This window comes from Bos indicus x Bos taurus, chromosome 22, assembly GCF_003369695.1.
Source record: "Bos indicus x Bos taurus breed Angus x Brahman F1 hybrid chromosome 22, Bos_hybrid_MaternalHap_v2.0, whole genome shotgun sequence".
NCBI lineage: Eukaryota > Metazoa > Chordata > Mammalia > Artiodactyla > Bovidae > Bos > Bos indicus x Bos taurus.
The window spans coordinates 47,721,977-47,743,842 of NC_040097.1; the positions used below are offsets into that span (position 1 = coordinate 47,721,977).

Here is a 21,866-nt window from a genome sequence, read left to right on the forward strand (position 1 = left end):
CTGGCTCCTACCGTCTCCTAGAGCTCCCTCTATGAGTAGAGCCCTGACCGGGCCTGGGAAACTCCAGGAAGACATGGAAATCGTTAAGTCTCACTCTATTCTTCACCTCATGTTGGACAGATGTGTATGGAATTTTAACAAGATAACCCCCAGAGTACCATCAGGGTCCACTGCACACAATATTAGCTTTTGAATTTCCTCTTTGAGTTGTTCTATCTGTTTAAAAGGCTTGGTCTTTCATGACTTTTATTCTTTATTGAAGAACTCCCGAAGAACAAAGAGAAAATGTACTAATTCTGTAAATAAAACTCCTTCCATCTTGCAATTATTATCTGGGTTCATTGGATCCTTTTATAAATCTAAGACACATGACAAGATTTTCATGATCTCATTTTCCTTATCTTTGGAAATATTTTGCTGTTTTATTATCCTGGGAATTATCTTTCATCATTACTCATCAAATACTTCCAATTATGCTAAAAAAGAGACTAGAATAACAAAAGAGAAAAATGGAATTACTTAGAAGGATGATTCAACATGGAAATAAATCATCGTCATTTTGAGTCTGCTTTTAGCTCACTGTATACAGTTGGGAATTCAAATTTTTCATAATGGCAAAGGAAAAAAAACTGAGAGAACAACATTTCACAATTATTAGATGACTCAGAAGATGAAGTTGGAGAGCAGCTCCACAGACTCGAACGATGATGGATGAAATTGGTTGTTTAAGTAAAATCTCAGACCAAGAGTCTTCAGATGACAGTGGCCTAAGTGAATTTTCTCAAACCCAAGAATCAATAAGTAAACAAAGAATCGATGAGTAAACAAAGAATCAATGAGTAAACAATGCATCTATCAGGATAAGAGAAAAGATGGTGTTTTCATTCAGTTTGTCATTCGACAGGAATGGCTTCATCACACAACATTTCGCAACAAGAATCTAGACCATCCTGTTCTGCTAAAAAGGTGTGGCAGATTCTTTATGAAGTTCATGTTTCAAATTCGCTTGATTCAGTTTATAATTGGACAGATGCTTAAAAGGGAGCTGTTTATATAAAGGCAATTAAAAGGAGACAGATGATAGAAGTGAAAAAAAAAATCACCGGACTGATAAACAGGGTCCCTTGGATGGTGATTTTTTTTTTCTGGCCCTGAATAAGAATCAATGGTGAGGACCTCAGGAAAGGTGGCCGATGCCCCCAGGATGCTTGAGAAGGAGGCCTATGGTCTTAGGACTTGGGGGGAGCTCCACAGGAAGAATGGTCTCTGAGCAGGTTCTTGAGAGATGAGGAGCATTTTAATATGTTGACATGGGATAGGCATTGTTGGTGAGGAAGCAGCAGGACGGTTAAGACCCAGGGTGCATGAAGCTGCTCGGCACAGTTAGAGGAATAAGGCTCAGAGGTGGAGAGCATGGGGAGCTTCGGGGTGTGGAGAAAACAGGCCTGGGTCAGACTGCAGAGGAGTAAGCGTCCGCCAGGTGGAGCTAGTGGTAAAGAACCCACCTGCCAATGTAGGATACCTAAGAGATGAGGGTTTGATCCCTGGGTTGGGAAGATCCCCTGGAGGAGGGCATGGCAACCCACTCCAGTATTCTTGCCTGGAGAATCCCATGGACAGAGGAGTCTGGCAGGCTACACTCCATGGGCTCCCAGAGTCGGACATAAATGAAGCAACCTGGCACAGCACAGCAGGCGTCTGTCTAAGGAGTGAGCTTTACCTGTCAAGTATCTCTGGGCTCTTGGGTCTCCCCAGGCTGCTGGTGGCACCAAGGGCACTCAGAAGCTGGCTCATGGAAGATCTTGGGTGTTCCTGGAAGGTTGAGCACCCAGGAGCTCCCTAGAGTAGAAATTAGGTAGCTGACCAGGAGCTGCACGACAGGGTTGGAAGTGGATGAAAGTGAGAGCCGAGGTGGGGCCTGAGGGAGAGATCCAGGGTTCTAACTGAGCACACAGGGGCGGAGCCTTAGACACTGGTGGGATGCCCAGGCTGGGGGCCAGTGCAGAGGATGACTTGATGAACAGGGGCCCCATCACTGAGAGATCTGCAGGGACCAGGAACACTGCTCGGCTCTCAGAGGACGCCAGAAGGCCCCTCACAACCCAAGATGGTGAAGCTGGAGAAAGTGGAGGGGTTGGATGACTGGTTATTTACTTTAAAAATACAGTTTTAAACAGAAAGTTGCAAGCGGCTAAGTGTCTGTTGGATTGGCTGGTTTTACATTCCTGGCTCTTCAGAGTGGGGAGACTGATGAGGAAATTTAAGGAAAAAAAGTTGCCTTTTCTTTGCACATTTCTATTTAGTGTGTGGAGTGCGTGCGTACATGCTCAGCTGTGTCTGACTCTTTGTGACCTCATGCTCTGTAGCCCACCAGGCTCCTCCGTCCATGGGATTCTCCAGGCAAGAATACTGGAGTGGGTAGCCATTCTCTTCTCCAGGAGATCTTCCCGACCCGGGATCAAACCCAAGAATCCTGCATTGGCAGGTGGATTCTTTACCACTGAACCACCTGAGAAGCCCCTAATGTGGCTGCTGTTGCTGCTAAGTTGCTTCAGTTGTGTCTGACTCTTCATGACCCCATAGACTGCAGCCTACCAGGCTCCGCTGTCCATGGGATTTTCCAGGCAAGAGTACTGGAGTGGGGTGCCATTGCCTTCTCTGCCTAATGTGGTGATTCTGGCTAAATAAGGATGATGTTATTGTTGTTCAGTTGCTAAGTCGTGTCTGACTCTTTTCGACCTCATGGACTATAGCCAGGTTCCTCTGTCCTCCACTATCTTCCAGAGTTGGCTCAAATTTATGTCCATTGAGTTGGTGATGTTATCTAATCCTCTGCCACCCCCTTCTCCTTTTGCTGTCAGCCTTCCCCTGCATCAGCGTCTTTTCCAGTGAGTTGGCTCTTCATATTAAGTGGCCAAAGTACTAGAGTTTCAGCTTCAGCATGAGTCCTTCCAATAAATATTTGGGACTGATTTCCTTTAATATTTGATCACTGGTTTGATCTCCTTGCAGTCCAAGGGAGTTTCAAGAGTCTTGTTCAGCACCACAATTCAAAAGCATCAATTCTTCAGCGCTCATCCCTCTTTATGGTCCAACTCTCACCTTCGTACATGACTACTGGGAAAACCATAGCTTTGGCTATATGGAACTTTGTTGGAAAAGTTGATGTCTCTGCTTTTTAATATTCTGTCTAGGTTGGTCATAGCTTTTCTTCCAAGGAGCAAGCGTCTTTTAATTTCGTGGCTGCAGTCACTGTCCCCAGTGATTTTGGAGCCCAAGAAAACAAAATCTGTCACTGCTTCCATTTTTTCCCCTTATATTTGCCATGAACTGATGGGACCAGATGCCATGATCTTAGTGTTTTGAATGTTGAGTTTCAAGCCATCTTTTCACTCTCCTCTTTCACCCTCATCAAGAGGCTCTTTAGTTCCCCTTCACTTTCTGCCATTAGATGGTATCATCTTCATATCTGAGATTATTGATATTTCTCCTGGAAATCTTGATTCCAGCTTGTGATTCATCCAGCCCGGCATTTCTCATGATGTTCTCTGCATACAAATTAAATAAGCAGGGTGACAATATACAGCCTTGTTGTACTCCTTTCCCAATTTTGAATGAGTCAGCTGTTCTATGTCTGGTTCTAACTCTTGCTTCTTGACCTGCATACTGGTTTCTCAGGAGACAGGTAAGGTGGTCTGGTACTCTCATCTCTTAAAGAATTCTCCACAGTTTGTTGTGATCCACACAGTCAGAGTGTAGTCAGTGAAGCAGAAGTAGATGTTTCTCTGGAACTCCCTTGCTTTCTCTATTATCCAATGAATGTTTGCAATTTGATCTCTGGTTCCTCAGCCTCTTCCAAACCCAGCTTGTTCATCTAGAAGTTCTCGGTTCATGTACTAAGCCTAGCTTGAAGGATTTTGAGCATTACCTTGCTAGCATGTGAAATGAGTACAATTGTATGGTAAAAGTTTAAATACCTGATGACAGAATACTCCTTCAGATAAACTAACATATCTTCTTTTCCAAGAGATTCTCTGCAAGTTCTTTATCTGTTCAGTTCAGTTGCTCAGTCATGTCCGACTCTTTGCGACCCCATGAATTGCAGCACACCAGTCCTCCCTGTCCATCACCAACTCCCGGAGTTCACTCAGACTCACGTCCATCGAGTCGGTGATGCCATCCAGCCATCTCATCCTCTGTCGTCCCCTTCTCCTCCTGCCCCCAATCCCTCCCAGCATCAGAGTCTTTTCCAATGAGTCAACTCTTCGCATGAGGTGGCCAAAGTACTGGAGTTTCAGCTTTAGTGTCATTCCTTCCAAAGAAATCCCAGGGCTGATCTCCTTCAGAATGGACTGGTTGGATCTCCTTGCAGTCCAAGGGACTCTCAAGAGTCTTCTCCAACACCACAGTTCAAAAGCATCAGTTCTTCCAAGTCCTTTATACTAATCTTTAATTTTTCGTTTTTGTTTCATTGATACCCTAAAAAAAGCACATTGTGGGTGACAGGCCAACCACCTTGCCACTGAGTGCTGCCAGGGGATTGCCATTCCTTTGTTTGATTTATGCTTCTGGTGGTGCTAACAGGTCTCTTATATTGACAGTATTTAAGTTTTAATGCAGCCATTCTCAAACCGGATACCGTCTGAAAATTCTTGGGTAATCCATGAATTCCCAAGATTGAGAAATACAAAGGTAGACATAAATGGAGGCGATGGGGACGTGAAGGGTGGAGGAAGGAACTGCAGGGTTCCTGTGGCTGAGCATGGCCGTGTGGTGTGGGTGAACACTGCTCCGGGTGCTGCACACACAGAATCTCATTCAAGAGGCCCAGTCGTCCCCTCTGTATCCCTGAGGACACTAACATGAGTAGGCTGTCCAAGGTCACGTGGCTAGAGTGTGGCTGAGCTGAAGATGGCCTGACCCTAAAGGCCAAGCTCTTTGCATTCTTCCAAGATAAAGCTAGAAGCTCCACACTAAACCACACTCCCTGGAGGGAGACCAGATTGCAGAACCGCAGAGCAGGGGAAGAACCCGAGATGCAAAGGAAACCTCTTGTTTCACAAGGGGAAATTATAAAGGGGTGAGGAGATCCTTTTTCTAGCGGCACGCTGGCAATGGGTACTCAGATTTTCTCAGTCCCCCTTTCCTTCAGTCAGCCTGGTGGTCTGTCTTTATAGACCTTGGAATCCTGCCTGCTTTAATTCAGAGCAGCTTTTCTCCACCTCAGCCTCATCACCACCATCATCCAGATTCTCCGCATGTTTTAAGGGAGGAAAGTCAACGTCTTCCAGGCTGGACAACCCCAGTCCTCGAATTGCTTTCCCAGAGCTCGCCTTCCAACCATCAGGCCACTCGAGGTGGGGCGGTGGGAGCCTCTAGTCTCCTCCATCCTCTCCAAAGGAGGCCCACTAAAGGATTACTCTCAGAGGTCACACGTCAGACCTCTGAATATACCCGGGTGTCCTGGTGGCCCTCGTCAGCCCCAGTGATGAAAGATTCTGATCCTGACCTAAAAATCAGAATTTCGGCAGCTTGCTTTTAGGTATTATTTCAGTCGACTACAGAGGAAAGCCCCAAAAGGCTAACTAACCCTAGACACTCTTTACACAGCAAATGGCCGTGGTTCTACGTGCAAATCCCTTGGCATACACAGTGATCCCGAATTGGAGAAGAGCAGAAAGAGCCTGGGGCTGGCCGACTCCACCGATGTCCCATTTCTTCTGCGGGCCTGGGAAAGCTCTGTCTCTGGTGCCTTCAGGTGGAGGTTTATCCTCTCCCGATGTATTGATGTTAACCCCAAACTAGATGTATTCACATGCTGTACTCTGGTGAATAAGGCATTTAAAAAATAACCGGTGTGATAAGAACAGTCATACCTACAAAAATATACGTCAAATCCTTGGTCAGCTTAACAGGGTGGAAATGGGAAGGTGGAACCTGGAATTTTATCAGACTTAATGCTGAAATACATCTGCCTGCCTTGAGGAGCACGCCTCCCGGTGCGAGGGTCTGAGTTGGGCCAGTGGAGCTGCACAGGGGGGCCCAGGCCTTGGGGACCAGTCTGGTGAAGGGGGTTATGGGAGCTCAACAACTGGATGTCAGCTGAAAGGCTCAATTTTAACTTTTATAGTTACAGGTCGGTTGTTCTGGTGTGATTCCCAAGCTGTTCTCTGAGTCCTTCGTATTATAAAATTGACTTAAAAATAAACAAGAAAAGTGCAAGTACTAGTCATCCAGTCGTGTCTGTCTCTGTGTGACCCCATGGACTGTAGCCCACCAGGCTCCTCTGTCCATGGGATTCTCCAGGCAAGAACACTGGAGTGGGTCATCTTTTCCTCCTCCAGGAGATTTTTCAGATGCAAGGATTGAACCCGGGCCTCCTGCATTACACGCAGATTCTTTACCGTCTGAGGCACCAGGAAACCTCAATGAAATCTGGGACGCAGATCCCTCTTCCAGAGCCCAAATCCCTCTGATGGGTGGGCTGTGCCCCTGGTCTGTTTTCCCTCTGGAATCTCCTGTCTGGCAGAATTAACTACGCCATTTGTTGAAACAGCAGCCATTTTTGGAATTATGGCAATCTGTGCAAAATACCCAGAAAACCATTAGCCTGGACTTCCCAGGTCAGTATTTATATGAGGAATACGCATTTAAGTCACAGTTATTTTCATACTGACTACGGTTGGCCTGTCACTTTGTGGAAACATCTTTTAGGAAGGAAGCAGCATTAACAGTGAACTTCATCTTTTTTTTTTCTCTCTCTGACTCAGCATTGGAACTGGGTGTAGATTCAGTCACATGATCCTTGGATTTTGATAGTGTTCAGTACCTGGACTGTAGTGCCAGCATGAGGGTCAGAATCTTAGAAGGGGCACAAAGAGGCTCCTAAAGAATCATGTGCTGAACTTCAGGTCAGGGGCTGGGATAGTGGGGCTGAGGGCTGTTCCCGATCCCCTTCTTTTCATTGCCAACGACCTGCTACCTGCTGTGAGTGGGCTGGGTTCCAGTCCCTGCTGTAATGTTGTTACTTAGTCACTCATCATGTCTGACTCTTTGTGACCCCATAGACTATAGCCCTCCAGGCTCCTCTGTCCATGGGATTCTCCAGGCAAGAACACTGGAGTGGGTTGCCACGCCCTCCTCCAGGGGATCTTCCCGACCCAGGGATAGAACCTGTGTTTCCTGCATTGGCAGGCAGATTCTTTACCACTGAGCCACCTGGAAAGCAATCCCTACTCTAGAGAGAGCTCAACATTTCCCTCATGGGGTGAACACGCCTTTACTGCCACAGGAAGTAAAGGCTTTAACTGACAGGTAGCCCCGCTATTTAATATCCGCCCAAAGTAGGGCCACAATTTAAGTACAGCAAAACAAAAGTCATCATTTTTGGCCCATCCATCCTAAGTCCCTTCAGTTGTGTCCAAGTCTTTGTGACCGTATGGACTGTAGCCCACCAGGCTCCTCTGTCCGTGGGATTCTACAGGCAAGAATACTGGAGTGGGTTGTCATTTCCTTAATATCCAACAGAGTCCTGGTTAAAAATGTAAAGCTCTGAGCACTTGTATTCATGCACATTTCTCTTCCCCACTGGGGAGAAAACTTAATAATTCATCAGGGCCTATGACACAAGAATGTTAAAGAAAAACTGTTATGTACAGTAAACATCTCATTGCTTTCTAGACTTGTTCTCTGCAACCAGCTAGTCATGGAGGCACCCAGAAATTCTCACTAACAAGGGGAATGACTTGACAGGTCATTGTCTAAGATTTTTCTTCTGTGCAGGGGGTATTTGATCAAACATGCTCTCAACTGTTTCCAAGTTACGATCTGTACTTGCGGAGGCTGCCGTGGAGGTGGGAGTGAGAGGCATGAGGAACCGGCAGCCTTATCTCAGAGCAGCTCTTTAAGTTTTCATGTAAAGGAAGGTTCCATGCTAACAAGCTATGAAAATCAACGGTGAGGAATTGGGGTGGAGAAGTGGGGACTCTCACCCTTTAGTCTGTGCATTGGAGGGAATTCAGATACAGTTTGAATTAGACTGAAGGCCTTGCTTGGGAGTGTTCTCTTAACACACCTCAGAGGTAGGTGGATCCGACAGGTGGCTCACTGTTCGCAGGTGTGGGGGGTGTTGTCACTCCACAACCACCTTGCGTGGTCTTGCAAGACATCGCAGAGTGCCTCTCTTTGAATTCAGAGCTGTACAGCACTCATGGACCAGGGCCTGGGGGAGGCAGCCATCCACTCCTTGACAGATCTCACAACCCGATCCAGGAGCAGCTCGGACCGGTAGAGGTCAGGTTATTTTGGCCCCTCGTAGGCCCAAGCTGACTGGGCTGTCCCTAGAGTCATGTACTGGCGCACACTGAGTGGCACTGTGAGAAGCGGCCTCCAAAGTGTGTGTCATTTGAAGCAGTTCATGGAGGGGGCTGTATTTATTCTGTGTTCTCTCCATGAGGACCCGTGGGATAAATTTCTCTGGGATCTCAGCTCCAGGAGCAGCATCTTTTAAGGAATGGATTTATGATTCTAATATGGCTTCCATGACTCAGAAAACTGCTCATAGTTTCCTGCAGATATAAGTTTAATTATCCAATAATGATTTGATGACAACAATGTTAGATCTTACCTCATGCTGTGTGCGTGCTGTGCTTAGTTGCTAAGTCCTGTCTGACTCTTTTGTGACCCTTTGGACTATAGCCTGCCAGGCTCCTCTGGGATTTTTTAGGCAAAAATACTGGAGTGGGTTGACATGTTGTGACATTCCAACATGACACTTCCATGTTGGAATCTTCCCAACCCAGGGATCAAATCCGCATTTCTTGAGTCTCCTGCATTGCAGGCAGACTCTTTACCACTGAGCCACCAGAGAAGCACTTCTTACCTCCCATTATCCCCAAAAGTAAAGTACAGATGGACTGAAGAGCTAAATGCAAAATTCAAATCTATAAAGTATTAGAAAAGAACAGGAAAACATTCTTAAAACCTTGGCGATTTAAAACTTTCTCAAACAAGACACAAAATTTAAAGGAAATGAAAGTAACTGATAAGTTATTAGTAACGAAATGTTTTGCATGTAAAATATACTTAAAGTTAAGGTGAAAGTGATAGACCAGGGGAGAGTATTTTCAGTGTGTCGCCATCAAAGAAGTAAGATCTACAGTGTAATTCGAAAATAAATTACTAAAAATCAAGAAGAAAAAGTCTGACAAAATAATAGAAGGAACATATAAATGTGTCTTTCACAGAGGAAAAAAATGCAAATAGCTGTAAATATAGGGAAAAATATTCAATTTCAGTAGTAACTATGTCAACTAAAAAGAAATATATTTTTTTCCTCACATAAAGTTGGCAACAATGTAACAGACTGACAACACCAAGCACTGTTGACAGCATGAGAAAATGTGCCCCACAGTGTGTGGCTACGCAGGCTGCTGGGAAGTTTGGAGAGTTTAATTTGGGGAGTACTCATTAAAATTAAAGATCCATTTATGCCTCAAGTCAGCACGTTTACTCCTGTACTTGTAGAAAGAGGTTTGCACACTGGTACTTTCTGCGGTATTGTTTAAAACCCCAAACACTGGAAAAGCCCTGAATGTCCATCGTTACAGGAACTATTGATTGTGGGTCCCTCCCCTCCTGGAACACTGGGGAACTGAGGGGGTTGGATGTTTGGAGCGACACTGGTAAAGTCCTGTGCCTGGTGCAAGGTGATAATAAAAAGCCTGACTTGGATCTGATTTATTATTGTTTTAAAATTCTCATCAGGCAATGCCTGCATATTGCTTGCATCCTGGGCAAATGGCTCCCACTCCCATACTTCCCCCCCTGGGGACCACTGGGATGCTGAGATCTGTGTGCTCTGACCTCTCCATCACTTACTGTTAGGAAGAAGGGGTGGAAGAATAGAGGGAGTAGCATGCCAATTTTGCTGAAACACAGGTACATTTACAGAATACTATTTCTAAATGTGCTGTACATATATGATGCACAAATACAGCTGTAGTCATTTGGCGGGAGAGAGCAGGGATGTAGGGTTGTGGTCAAGCAGACTACATCTGTGGTGGTTTAGTCACTAAGTTGTATGCGACTCTTGGAATCCCATGTACTATTGCCAGCCAGACTTCTCTTTCCATGGGATTTTCTAGGCAAGAATACTGGAGTGGTTTGCCATTTCCTTCTCCAGGGGATCCTCCCAACCCAGGGATCGAACCGGGGTCTCCTGCACTGCAGGCAGATTCTTTACTGACTGAGCTACCAGGGAAGCCTGACTATATCTGTATGTTTTAATAACGTCTATGTTATTTATATATTTGCATATATACATATACTTATAAGTATGCGTGTGTGCGTACTAAGTCACTTCAGTCGTGTCTGACTCTTTGCGACCCCGTGGACTGTAGCCCGCCAGGCTCCTGTGTCCATGCGGATTCTCCAGGCAAGAATACTGGAGTGGGTTGCCATGCCCTCTTCCAGGGGAGCTCCCCAACTCAGGGACCGAACCTGCGTCTCATGTGTCTCCTGCATTAGCAGGAGGGTTCTTTATCACCATGCCATCTGGAAAGCCCTTATAAGTACACAAATAGTTAAAGATATACATTTATATACCTTTTCTTTTTTGAGGGGAGAACTGCCCTAGGAAATTAAGCAGAAGGGAGGATGGAGAGGAGGGCCAGGGTTTTGAGGTCCCCAGAAGTTCAATGCCATCGCCACCTAGTGGGGAGGAGAGGACACTGCCAGGGAGGCAGATAGCCTCGGTCCTGGGTCCTTTCTGCTGGCCCTCGCCTTCTCCCTGTTGATGCCTCCTAAGACTCATCAGCAGAAGACAACTTACAAGTCATCTTAGAATAAATAGGGAACTTCAGGCACCTAGTGATGATGGATAGGTGGCATTTTATACTTGCATTTCAATCACGCAGACAACCCCCAAGAATATCCCTTGAGGCAAGTCACCCAGAGTCCCTGGAAAACTGTCTCCACTTGAGCTAGATGATACTGAATCACAGTTGAACAGAATTTTATAAATTTTTCATTTACGATCACGACAAACTCACATGGCAGATTTGTAATGATCTTATTTTACAGAGGAGAAAGTGAGAGCCTAGACCAAATTTCTAAGTAATATATTAGCAGATCAGGTAGCACTGATGCTAAATCCTGTGACCTGAAGTCCTCTGAGGTCACGACTACCTTAAAGGGGGCCCCAGGATCGGGGACCTGGCTGACATTCATAGAAGCTGATACATTTACTGTAGCAGATGCTGGTGATGTCCTGGGCTGTATCCCCCTGGACCTACATGAGTTGCCCACAGCCATGGGGGACAGTTTCTGACCCACTGATGGTTTTCTACCTCAGATCTAGTCTCTCTCCATCTGAGGGATTTCTCAGGCACCATTCATGCAAACCTGTATATAAAGTTTAGGCCCACCCTGGATGGGACCTCTCTCTACCAGTGGGAGATAGGAGACTGGGTAACTGCTGCCCATCTTCTAGGGGCAGAATTCTGAGCTGTGACCCACTTGGCTTCTCCACAGGTCCCTGGTGGGATGGAGCCCCAGTGGCCTATGTTGTATCTTCACCGGCCTTTCTCATTTCTTGGTTTCACTCTTGGGTTTCCTGGGATTGCTTCTCTCAAAATCTACAACCAAATTTTTAATTCCAGACCTGCTTTTTGTGGAACCCCAACTGAGAATGCAGGGCACGGTAGCTGGGCACTGTGGGAGACGCAATGATGTTCAGAGAGTGGGTGTGGTTTCCCTAGGGGCATAAAACGTCACAATAGTAATGTGACCTGTGACCTGTGTAATGTGAGTGGCAGTGATGATGTGCCTACAGAAGACAGAGGCAACCTGATAAGCTCTTCCACAGGCTCGCGGTTTCAAACAGTTCAAAAGGGCATTTGAACTTTCCAGGCTTCACTGGCATCACTTTAGAAAACATTGCTGTGGGAAGGCCCCCGTTGGCATCACAGAGTTTAATACTCAGTCCACGGTGATCACTGTGGAAGAGACCACCATGGATGGCCAGGGAGAGGTGAGGGCAAGGTCACAGCATGTTCATAGACCCAGAGCTGGGGATGAGCGGGGTGTTTCCAGGGAATAGCAAGTTAATCTGGATGCGGGTCCACGAACTACCTGACACTGTAAGTAAAAAGAGAGAGAGAGAGAGTGCTTGCTGCTGCTGCCGCTAAGTCACTTCAGTCGTGTCCGACTCTGTGCGACCCCACAGACGGCAGCCCGCCAGGCTCCACCATCCCTGGGATTCTCTAGGCAAGAACACTGGAGTGGGTTGCCATTTCCTTCTCCAATGCATGAAAATGAAAGGTGAAAGTGAAGTCGCTCAGTCGTGTCTGACTCTTAGCAACCCCATGGACTGCAGCCCACCAGGTTCCTCCATCCACAGGATTTTCCAGGCAAGAGTACTGGAGTGGGGTGCCATCGCCTTCTCTGAGAGAGTGCATAGAGGAGTGTTTTTCTAGGGAGAGATTCTGTAGCTTTAATCAGATTCTCTAAGGGGGTTCATGAGCTAAACCATGAGGGAGGAGGCACTGAGAACTCTCGAGATAGCTTGTGATGGGAACCAAGAATCACAGATGTTAGTAAACTGCGCCCTCAGTTATGAGATCAAAACAACACTGCCTGTGCCCTTGTTTGTGTTCTAGGAGAGAGCTCAGCTCTTTACAAAGTTATCTTATCCACTCATCACAACCATCCTCTGAAGTGGGTTCTAATATTATCCCCATTTGACAGATGAGGAAACTGAGACCTAAGAAGATGCCTTGTCCAAAGTCACACTGCTGGATTTGAACATGGGCAGGCTGATTCTAGACCCCATCCCCTAACTCCATGCCAGGGGCCCTCAGACTTTAACACACAGCAGAATCACCAAGACAGCTTGGGCTCCATCCCCAGAATGTTGGGTTCAGCAGCTCTGGGGCAGGGACCAAGGATCTGCATTTCTAGTAAGTTCCTAGGTGCTATGGTTGCTGCTGATCTGGGGGCCACACTTTGCAAGCCCACTTTGAACTCTAAGCTCTCATCTCCAGAGAGGAGGGTACACCTCCAAGAGTTGTGACCTGTGTCAGCAGCAAAACCAAGATAAGAACCTGGGTGTGTGGATTCAGAATCCAGGACTATCCATGCCACTCTTGCTTGGAGAGGGGCACAGCCTACTTAAAAATGAGTGGGTGCTTATGTGCACCCTGCTTTATTACCTGATGTGTGTCCAGCTCTGGGGGATGGCCGCTGGGGGAAGGCAATTCCTTGCTTAGCTCCTCGGAGCACCCCCGGGCCCTCCTCCACCTTCTGGCCCTCCGATCTGCGGCGTGGGGGGCCTCCTCAGGCTCGCTGCTGTCTGAGGTCTCCCTGCCAGCTGCCTGAAGGTTGAAGTTCACATCCAGTTCTCCCTGTAGGCGCATCTTCTCGGCTGCAGGGTTCCGGGGGGCCTTCCTCTGCAACCAAGACAGCCTGGCCCGGTGCCCAGCTTCTCGGGATGAGCCCACCGAGGAGGTCTCTGAGTCGGACCACATGGCCTCGGGGTTGGGTGAGGGCCCAGAGGAGGCAGAGGGGCCTTGGTCTGATCCTGGAGCCTGTGTGGGCTGAGTCTGGGGTTCCCCGGGCAGAGCCCGGGGCTGCAGGCACAGCGTGCTCAAGGCCTCCCTCCAGTCAAAGTCCTCCTCGCTGTCGGAGCCCAGCTCATCGTAGGCGGACGCCACGCTGGAGGCCGCCTCCAGGGCCTGAAACGCGTCGCTCTTAGGTTTGGCCAGCAGGCGGGCTGGGGGCAGAGCCCCATCCTTCAGGGCTATCCAGTTCCCATCGGGGCTCTGTAGAACTGGGGCCACCACTGCGGGCAGGAGGGAGAGAGAAGCCAGAGAGGGACTGTCAGCGCCTCAGAGCGAGGGGCCCCTCAGACAGCCCTCCTCCTCTGCCCCCCTCTTCCTAGAGCTCTTTCTGGTCTCCCCGCCCAGAGTGGGCTCCTCCTTCCCTGAGTTGCTGTGATAGCCTTTCTGGTTCACTCCAGTATCCATCCTGGCTTCTGGCTGACCATGCAGAGGGCTGGGCCCTCCTCCCTGGTGAGAGGGGCCCTGCGGCAGGGGCTGGGTCTCAGTCATCCTGCACTGTCCCGAAGACAGCTCGTGCGGAGGAAAGAGCAGAGGCTGGGAAGTCAACTGTAGGGATGCTGTGGGCTGAGTAAACCCACCTCCAACTCACACTGAGAAACTCAAGAGCAGGGACTGTCCTCAGACCGTTATTTCCCCGCACTGAGCACACGTGGTGTAAACAGCAGATGCTCAGTCAAGGTCTGGGAAGTCAGAAAGTGTCCGGGGGGATACGAATTTGTCAAAGACACTGTCAAGACTGAAAGTGGGTTTACTCAGCGTCCCTACAGTTGACCTCAGCCGTGGACCAACAGGCTCCAGACCTGGCCCTTTCCCTGAGGCATAAACAGAACCTCTGAAACTAGTCCATGGACATTAACCTTCTGGGATGACCTCTGTACCTCCTCTGTTCTACATTTCTGCTCTGCTGAGATGGAGCAGTGCCCCCGAGGAGTAACCTGCTTCCTGCGAAACAGATCAGACATCTTTCAAGACTTCTGGAGTTAGTCTGGACAGCTTAGCATGTCAAGGGCCGAGTGGTCCTCAGAAAAACCAGCAGTTTTCTACGCAAGTGCTTTCTGTTCTTTAAGTCTTCATCCTGAAGGGTGCATGGAGTTTTGAGCTGCATATGAAATCTTTTTTTGTGTGTGGTGTTGTCAAGCTAAGTTTTTGTTTCTATGCAATGATAAAATTACACGTAGGTGCCTTAGTTTAGAGAAATTTATGCACAAAACATGTTTTGAAAACCAAGATCCTTCACAAATTTATTTGGAATGCTCATAACCCAGCAGGAACTGTTTTGTGAAATGGACTGTCTGCTAGAAGTGCTTATCAAACTTCCTAAGTCTGTCCATTTCTTAGTCTAAATTTTGAAATGCTCTTGCTTTGTTATTTGTTTGCTGTGGAGACACTTGTTAACATGAGTAGCTGAAGAGTCCTGATGCTTGGGTCTGGGGACCACATTAGCTGTGGTATCTTGGACGCTGAAATGAATGCCCTGCTAGTTTGGATTGGTGTTCCTGTGAAAGTGAAAGTTGTTCAGTCGTGTCTGACTCATTGTGACTCCATGGACTATACAGTCCATAGAATTCTCCAGGCCAGAATACTGGAGTGGGTAGCCTTTCCCTTCTCCAGGGGATCTTCCCAGCCCAGGGATCGAACCCAGGTTTCCCACATTGCAGGTGGATTCTTTTCCAGCTGAGCCACCGGGGAAATCCAAGAATACTGGAGTGGGTAGCCTATCCCAACTCAAGGGGATCTTCCCGACCCAGGAATTGAACTGGGGTCTCTTGCATTGCAGGTGGATTCTTTACCAACTGAGCTCTCTGGGAAGCCCTGGTGTTCCTGGCCTACATATAATAAGACACTGGCTCCTAGTCCACACAGAACAGGCAGCTGAAGTGGGGCTGTGCAGCCAAGTGATCCGAACCCACCTGCCCACTGTCTCACAGGTCTCAGCAAGCAAACTGCCCACATGGGAAACATGCCCACCTTATATACAGTGTGCTGCGTGAGAGACCCCGTGACTTAGTGGCCAGACTGTCCCAGATGGGCACACCCCCACTCAGACTGATGGTAGGAGGGGCTGAGCAACCTCACGACAGCCAAGCAGCCTCCCAGCAGCATTTCTGAACCCCGCAGAACAGTTACTTGTCTGGTCCAGCCTGTCCACGCTCTTCCAGCTGGGCAACGCCTCCTCCTCCCTCGGGTGCTGCTCCCTTGGCTCCCTTGATGCAGCCTCCAGCGAAGGGGTCCTCAGGGCATCTTCTCTGCTGAGTGAGAATGCAGACTGCGACCGCTGTGCAAAGAAAAGAGGGGAAGGCGTGACCTCATCAGGCACAGTTCCCAGGGGGACTGCCTTCCAATCCGCAGGCACCCCACCGCATGGAGATGACACAGCTGATGGTAATGGCTTTTCTCGAGATTCAGAAGCTTCAAATCAGTACATCCTGCTGTGAAAGTATTAGCTGCTCAGCTGTGTCTGTCTACAATCCCATGGACTGTAGCCCGCCAGGCTTCTCTGTACATGGAATTCTCCAGGCAAGAATACTGGAGTGGGTAGCCAGGTCCTTCTCAAGGGGATCTTTCTGACCCAGGGGTTGAACCCAGGTCTCCTGCGTTGGAGGCAGATTCTTTACCATCTCAGCTACCAGGGATGCTACATCATGCCATATAATGGCACAAATGGTTCCGCATTTATTCCACTGCAAGTGGCCAGGCCTCCCAGAAAGCATCAGAGATGTAGCAGAATCCAACAGAGCTGGTTCTTACAACGCTCCTACTTACCCATTCTTCCAGCTGAGATTTCTCAGGGCCAATTGTGTGTGATGAAAATAAGAGCATATTCCCTTCAGAGACCTCCAAACCTGAGCGTTTCAGCAGTGTAAGTAGAAAACTGTAGTACAGTGTAAGTGCTGTGATAGGTAAGTGAACCAAGATGGTCAGCCCACAGTCCCAGAGACTTTGCAGCACATTCCCATTTAGTTAAAATAAACTCTAACCTAAGGACAAGTGGTAGAAAGGACTGACAAGAAACATGTTAGAACTGTATCATTTCTGTATGTTACAAATGTAATTTCTAGAATTTGTAGCTCAGATGTTGTATACAGGGAATTTCATCAAACAGAAAGAGACCAATTTTTTCCATTGTCATTTAATGAGAGAATTCTCTTCTCTTGGGGATTTACTTTGCTCTTTTTATATGGGCGAAACGGAGGAAAGAAAGGGCCAAGCCACAGAAAGCATCTCTGACTGTGATGTGAAGCAAAGTAGTATCTCTGACTCCGGCCTTAGGCAGTTTGGCGCCACCTGCTGGCCAACATCAATACTAACAAGCCTACTGCCTTCTGTCCTCGGGAGAAACGAATGGGCTTTCCTCCTCTCCCACCACAGATGCTGAGAGTAGGAGACAAACGGGGAGCGTGTTTGGAGAGTTGTGGGCAGGGCCCCCAGGCAGCTGAGGCTGGACTGGGGACTCATCAGTACCTGGGATCCAAGATTACTTCTGGTGCAACACCTTGACTGAGTGACTTAATTTCCTGAGAAGCAGAAACCTAATCTTTGCTCTAGCTTCCCAGGTGCTGCAGTGCCAATGCAGGAGACGCGGATTTGATCTTTGGGTTGGGAGGATCCCCTGGAGAAGGGAATGGCACCCCACTCCAGTATTCTTGCCTGGGAAATTCCATGGACAGAGGAGCCTGGTGGGCTGCAGTCCATGGGGTCGCAAAGAGTCGGACATGACTGAGTGAGCAACTAAGTGCACACGCACGCACGCACACACACGCACACGCGCGCACACACACACGCGCGCGCACACACACACACGCGCGCACGCGCGCGCACACACACACACACAATTTTGCTCTGCGCACAGTAAACGAATACTAAGTGGGAGCTTTAAAAACCCGTTTGAGAATAACAAAGGAGAATAGCAAACACCAGCTGAGGGATATCCGGGTGAAAAAACTGAGCATCATGACTAGGGTTTGGGGAGAGGACAGTGCACTCTGTAGCCTCACCCAGAAGGATGGCTAACAGTCTGAGAAAAGAGGGCTGAGGACTGGGGCCCAGTATCCCCGTAACCACAGGCCAGCCTGGGGCCCACGGCCCTCAGATACGCGCATCTGCACACTCTCCTGGAGAGGGCGGTACAGCCAGTTCTGGCCCAGAGAGTCGTAGGAAGCTTCTTCTACTTCCCCTCACAAGACCTTGAGGCTGATCCAGGAGGAAGATGCATTTGCAGAACAAATACAGAGCCCTTTAAGCTGTGTGCCAAGGGTCACGACCTGACTCCTCTCTGATTACAGAAGAGAGGACCACGGGCCTCCAGGTCTGCTGTTCGATGCAGCAGTCACAGGTTAATGCAGCCCAGGCGTGGAGGAGCTCTCCCACTCTTATTGATCAGGTAAGATTCTGTGTGCATTCAGTTCAAACAGGCCGTGGCCTGTGGTTTGAAACCCTGTTCCTCAAGCTGGGCTGAGAGTCCTGATGCTTTAATACTGTGTTATATGACACTGTATTGCAACATCTGTTTTTCTGCTGGGGTCCCCACTAGACTGCAAGCAACTGAGGGCAGTTAAAGGACAGTTAATGGTGATAGCTCCTGGCACTGCTGCTAAGTCGCTTCAGTCGTGTCCAACTCTGTGTGACCCCAGAGATGGCAGCCCACCAGGCTCCCCCGTCCCTGGGATTCTCCAGGCAAGAACACTGGGGTAGGTTGCCATTTCCTTCTCCAGTGCATGAAAGTGAAAAGTGAAAGTGAAGTCTCTCAGTCGTGTCCGACTCTTAGCGACCCCATGGACTGCAGCCTACCAGGCTCCTCCGCCCATGGGATTTTCCAGGCAAGAGTACTGCAGTGGGTTGCCATTGCCTTCAGAATTGGGAATCAGTGAATGTTTACTGTGGAGTGAATAACTCGAGGCAGGCCACAGGGTAGGTTTTTAGAAATGCCTGTTGATGGTGATGATCTTACTAACTTCTTGGATGACACTGGGTAGCAAGAGAAACAAAGAAGAAGCCCCCTGTCATCCTCACTTATATCATGGACAGGAAGGTCTTACTTGGAGGAGAGCCAGCCTAACACACTCATCAAGTGGTTTTTGGCCCAGTGTCAGTTCCATTATTCCCAGGGCATGGCAAGCACTGATCCTGTCTCTGGTGCCCTGAACAGCTCTGATACTTGACAACAACAAAGGTTTTCTTGGGGCTGGGTATTCGGGAGCCATCTATAATTTTGGGAAATCCTTGACAGATGATGAGTGGCGATCATAGAGGAGAGATCAAGGCTGACAGTCTGTTGGCAGGTGAAGTTATTAAAAATGAAGCAAAAAGTCCTTCCATGTCAAACTGCCATCTATTCAGGGGGATACACCCTTCTTTTTAAAATCTGGCTGTGCCATGTCTTAGTTGGGGCATGTAGGATCTAAATCCCTGGCCAGGGATCGAACCCTGTACCCTGCATGGGGAGCGTGGAGTCTTGGCCACTGGACTACCAGGGAAGTCCCAGAGGGACATACCCTTGACATGCCTCCCACCTTGGACTGGCAAGACCCCCCCCCACCTTCCGTGTAATCACACAGATCTTCCTGTCTCTGCTCCAGTCATATTCCAACTTGTTGTCTCTTCCACGGACTGTGAGCTCCTTGAAAATGGTCTTCTGGGTGTGACCCTCAGTCCCACGTTTGTGCCTGATTTTGTAGGATTATAACACGGCCTGACTCTAAGGCGCTGATGGCCTGTTGCCAGGCGCAGTTATTCCTGTAGCCTCCCCTGAGCTGTTTTCTATACCCTGGCCTTTATTTTTCTATCTTCAAACTTCACACTATAAATCACAAAATACATGTTTAAAAGAGAGAGGAAATGATAGTGTTTCATTTTGCAGTGGCTCAAACAGTATTTTATTTCTGTATGTGTGTGTCAGTAAGAGGTGGCTGGGTTCCACTTCTATAGGACAAAAATGCTCCCTTACTTACAAAAGCCAAGATCAAAACAAGAAAAGTCCTTCTCTGGTCCCAACAGGGAAGATGAGATCTATGTTTTTCATGAGTTAAGGATGCCAGGCTTTCATAATCTATTTCAGGCAAGCCATTGTTTCACACTAGGGAAAAAAAACTACACCCTGACAATCACGAAAATCCCTAGAGAGCTGCCTCCAGCGCATCTCAGGACACTGCTGGTCTGCTGTCTCCAGCCAGGGTGGAAAAGCCCCAGTTCTGAGACCTAGACCCAGTTTTGCCACAAGTTCATTGCAATAAACATATGGCCCAGAAGATGGCGCCACCACGACACTTTTACTTGCCAGTTGGATCAACCTAGAGGAAAGTGATGGGATCACTTGGTTAATTTATTTGCTTTATTATCCTGGCTGGGCACCCTGTGCCCATCCTTTCACTCCCACCCACGGCGTCTGTTTTCCTTCCTCTTACCCACCCTAGGGTCCATGGAAGAAACAAGGCTGGCGATGTCAGCAAGGGCAGGCCTGAGTTACTGTGTCTGCACATCTATGCTGGGAGGCTGGGCGTGGTGGGTGGAGTCCACGGGTCCAGGAGGCCTTGCAAAGATGGACTGAGAACTTCAAATCGGCCCCACCTCTTAACTCTTGGGGCATGAAAGTGTAGTAGGTTGGGTAAGGGGTCCATGCCAGCTCCTCCTCCTGGGCTTCCCTGGTGGCTCAGAAGGTAAATAATTCACCTGCAGTGTTGGAGACTCGGGTTTGATCCCTGGATTGGGAAGATCCCCTGGAGGAGGAAATGACAACCCACTCCAGTATTCTTACCTGGAGAATTCCAAGGACAGAGGAGCCTGGTGGGCTACAGTCCATGGGGTCACACAGAGTTGGACACGACTGAGCGACTAACACTTTCACTTTCATTCTAAGCCTCAGGGATCAGTGCCGTGCCAAGCACACAGAGTGCACTCAGTAAGCATCCGTCAAAATGACAGCCTTTATTACGCTCCGCCACTGAGCCAGGGCCACACCTCCATCCCCTCACTCTGTCCGACTGGGGACACATGAGTGACCTGCAGCAGCTTGGACCACTTGCCCACGAACAGGGTTGGTGAGGGGCAGAGGCAGGGCTTGACCTTGGGCCTGTCTGGCTCCAAGGTGATGCTCTGCTGTGCCCTCTTGGTGCTGTGCCTGACACCCTTTCCTGAAAGCCCGGGGACGACGCACTCCTGTCTATCAAACCTCAACCCAGCAGGATGTGCCATCCAATCCAGCTGGTTCTGAAGCTTTAGACAAAACTTGCAGGGTGATCATCAGTTACTTTTGTTAAAGCTTCCTCTGCAGTCACTGGTCCCCTGAGTGGGCAGCAGCATCCTGCCCTCCCTGTATCTCTTGCGATGGTATATGGTTGCTATGACTGCAATGATTATCATCATCACCAACAGGGCAGACTCCCTGGGGCTTCAAAATAGTCTCTGCTCTCAAGGAGCCCACATCAGGGGTGAACAGAGTGAAAGTTTTTAGTAGCAAGGGTTTGTGGGCAAAGGGGTCAACAATATTCGAATGAATAACAGCTGAGACATTGCTTTGTATTTCTGGGGTCAGGCACAGCCATTAAATTCAATCCAATAATTATAACAGTCATGAAAAATACTTCAGGTCTGCCCTATAGTCATTAAAGGAGAGAGCAAAATGTGAGGGAGGAAAATGACAAACACAAAGAGAAATGGCTGAAGAAAATAGAAAAGGATGGAGAAGAGACAGAGAAAGTTAGACAGAGACACAGCTCAGTCGCTGGGCATGCTGCATGCCCAGCCTCTGCTCTCATCATTGTTATCACTAGGACCACCATATGAATACAGAGATGACTTTTTACATACAGGTGCCCAAGGAGACCGGCACTAAATGAATGATAACCCCCGCCCTGGTGCCTGTTAGGATATTGCATCTTAAGGCTTTGAAAATCAAGACTGCACTGACCCCCTTCCTGGCGGAGAGCCACACAATCAGAGAGGAAATTAAAAAGAGGGACGATCACACTGAATTTTCTTTCAAGAGAACAGATGAGAAATCCTGTCACTGGGGATGGATTAAGTTTGGGTTTTGCAGTTAAGCCCAAGGACCGAGTCCTACAGTGTTATGGGGTTCTGCAGTTACCCCTGGAGCCACAGCATCCACATCCGTGGAGAACTGAGGACACAGGAGGGAGCACTGCCGGGAGGCTCGTGGCTCAGGAGGGAGCACTGCCGGGAGGCCAGTGGCTCAGGTGGGAGCACTGCCGGGAGGCCAGTGGCTCAGGGCCCTCCAGGGTCTGCAGCTCAGGG

The 21,866-nt window shown here is 48.5% G+C and overlaps 1 protein-coding gene across 4 annotated transcripts in view; it reads right to left on the reverse strand.

Annotated features, from left to right (window-relative positions):
- MYRIP (myosin VIIA and Rab interacting protein) overlaps window positions 1-21,866 on the reverse strand; it is a 227,076-nt gene that overhangs the window by 45,122 nt on the left and 160,088 nt on the right. For all 4 annotated transcript variants that reach the window (XM_027522735.1, XM_027522739.1, XM_027522738.1 and 1 more), the window contains 2 exons: window positions 15,747-15,894; window positions 13,212-13,840 (listed from right to left, as the gene is read on the reverse strand). In XM_027522735.1, the coding sequence (XP_027378536.1) occupies window positions 13,212-13,840; window positions 15,747-15,894 (777 nt within the window). The remainder of the gene's footprint in view (window positions 1-13,211; window positions 13,841-15,746; window positions 15,895-21,866) is intronic.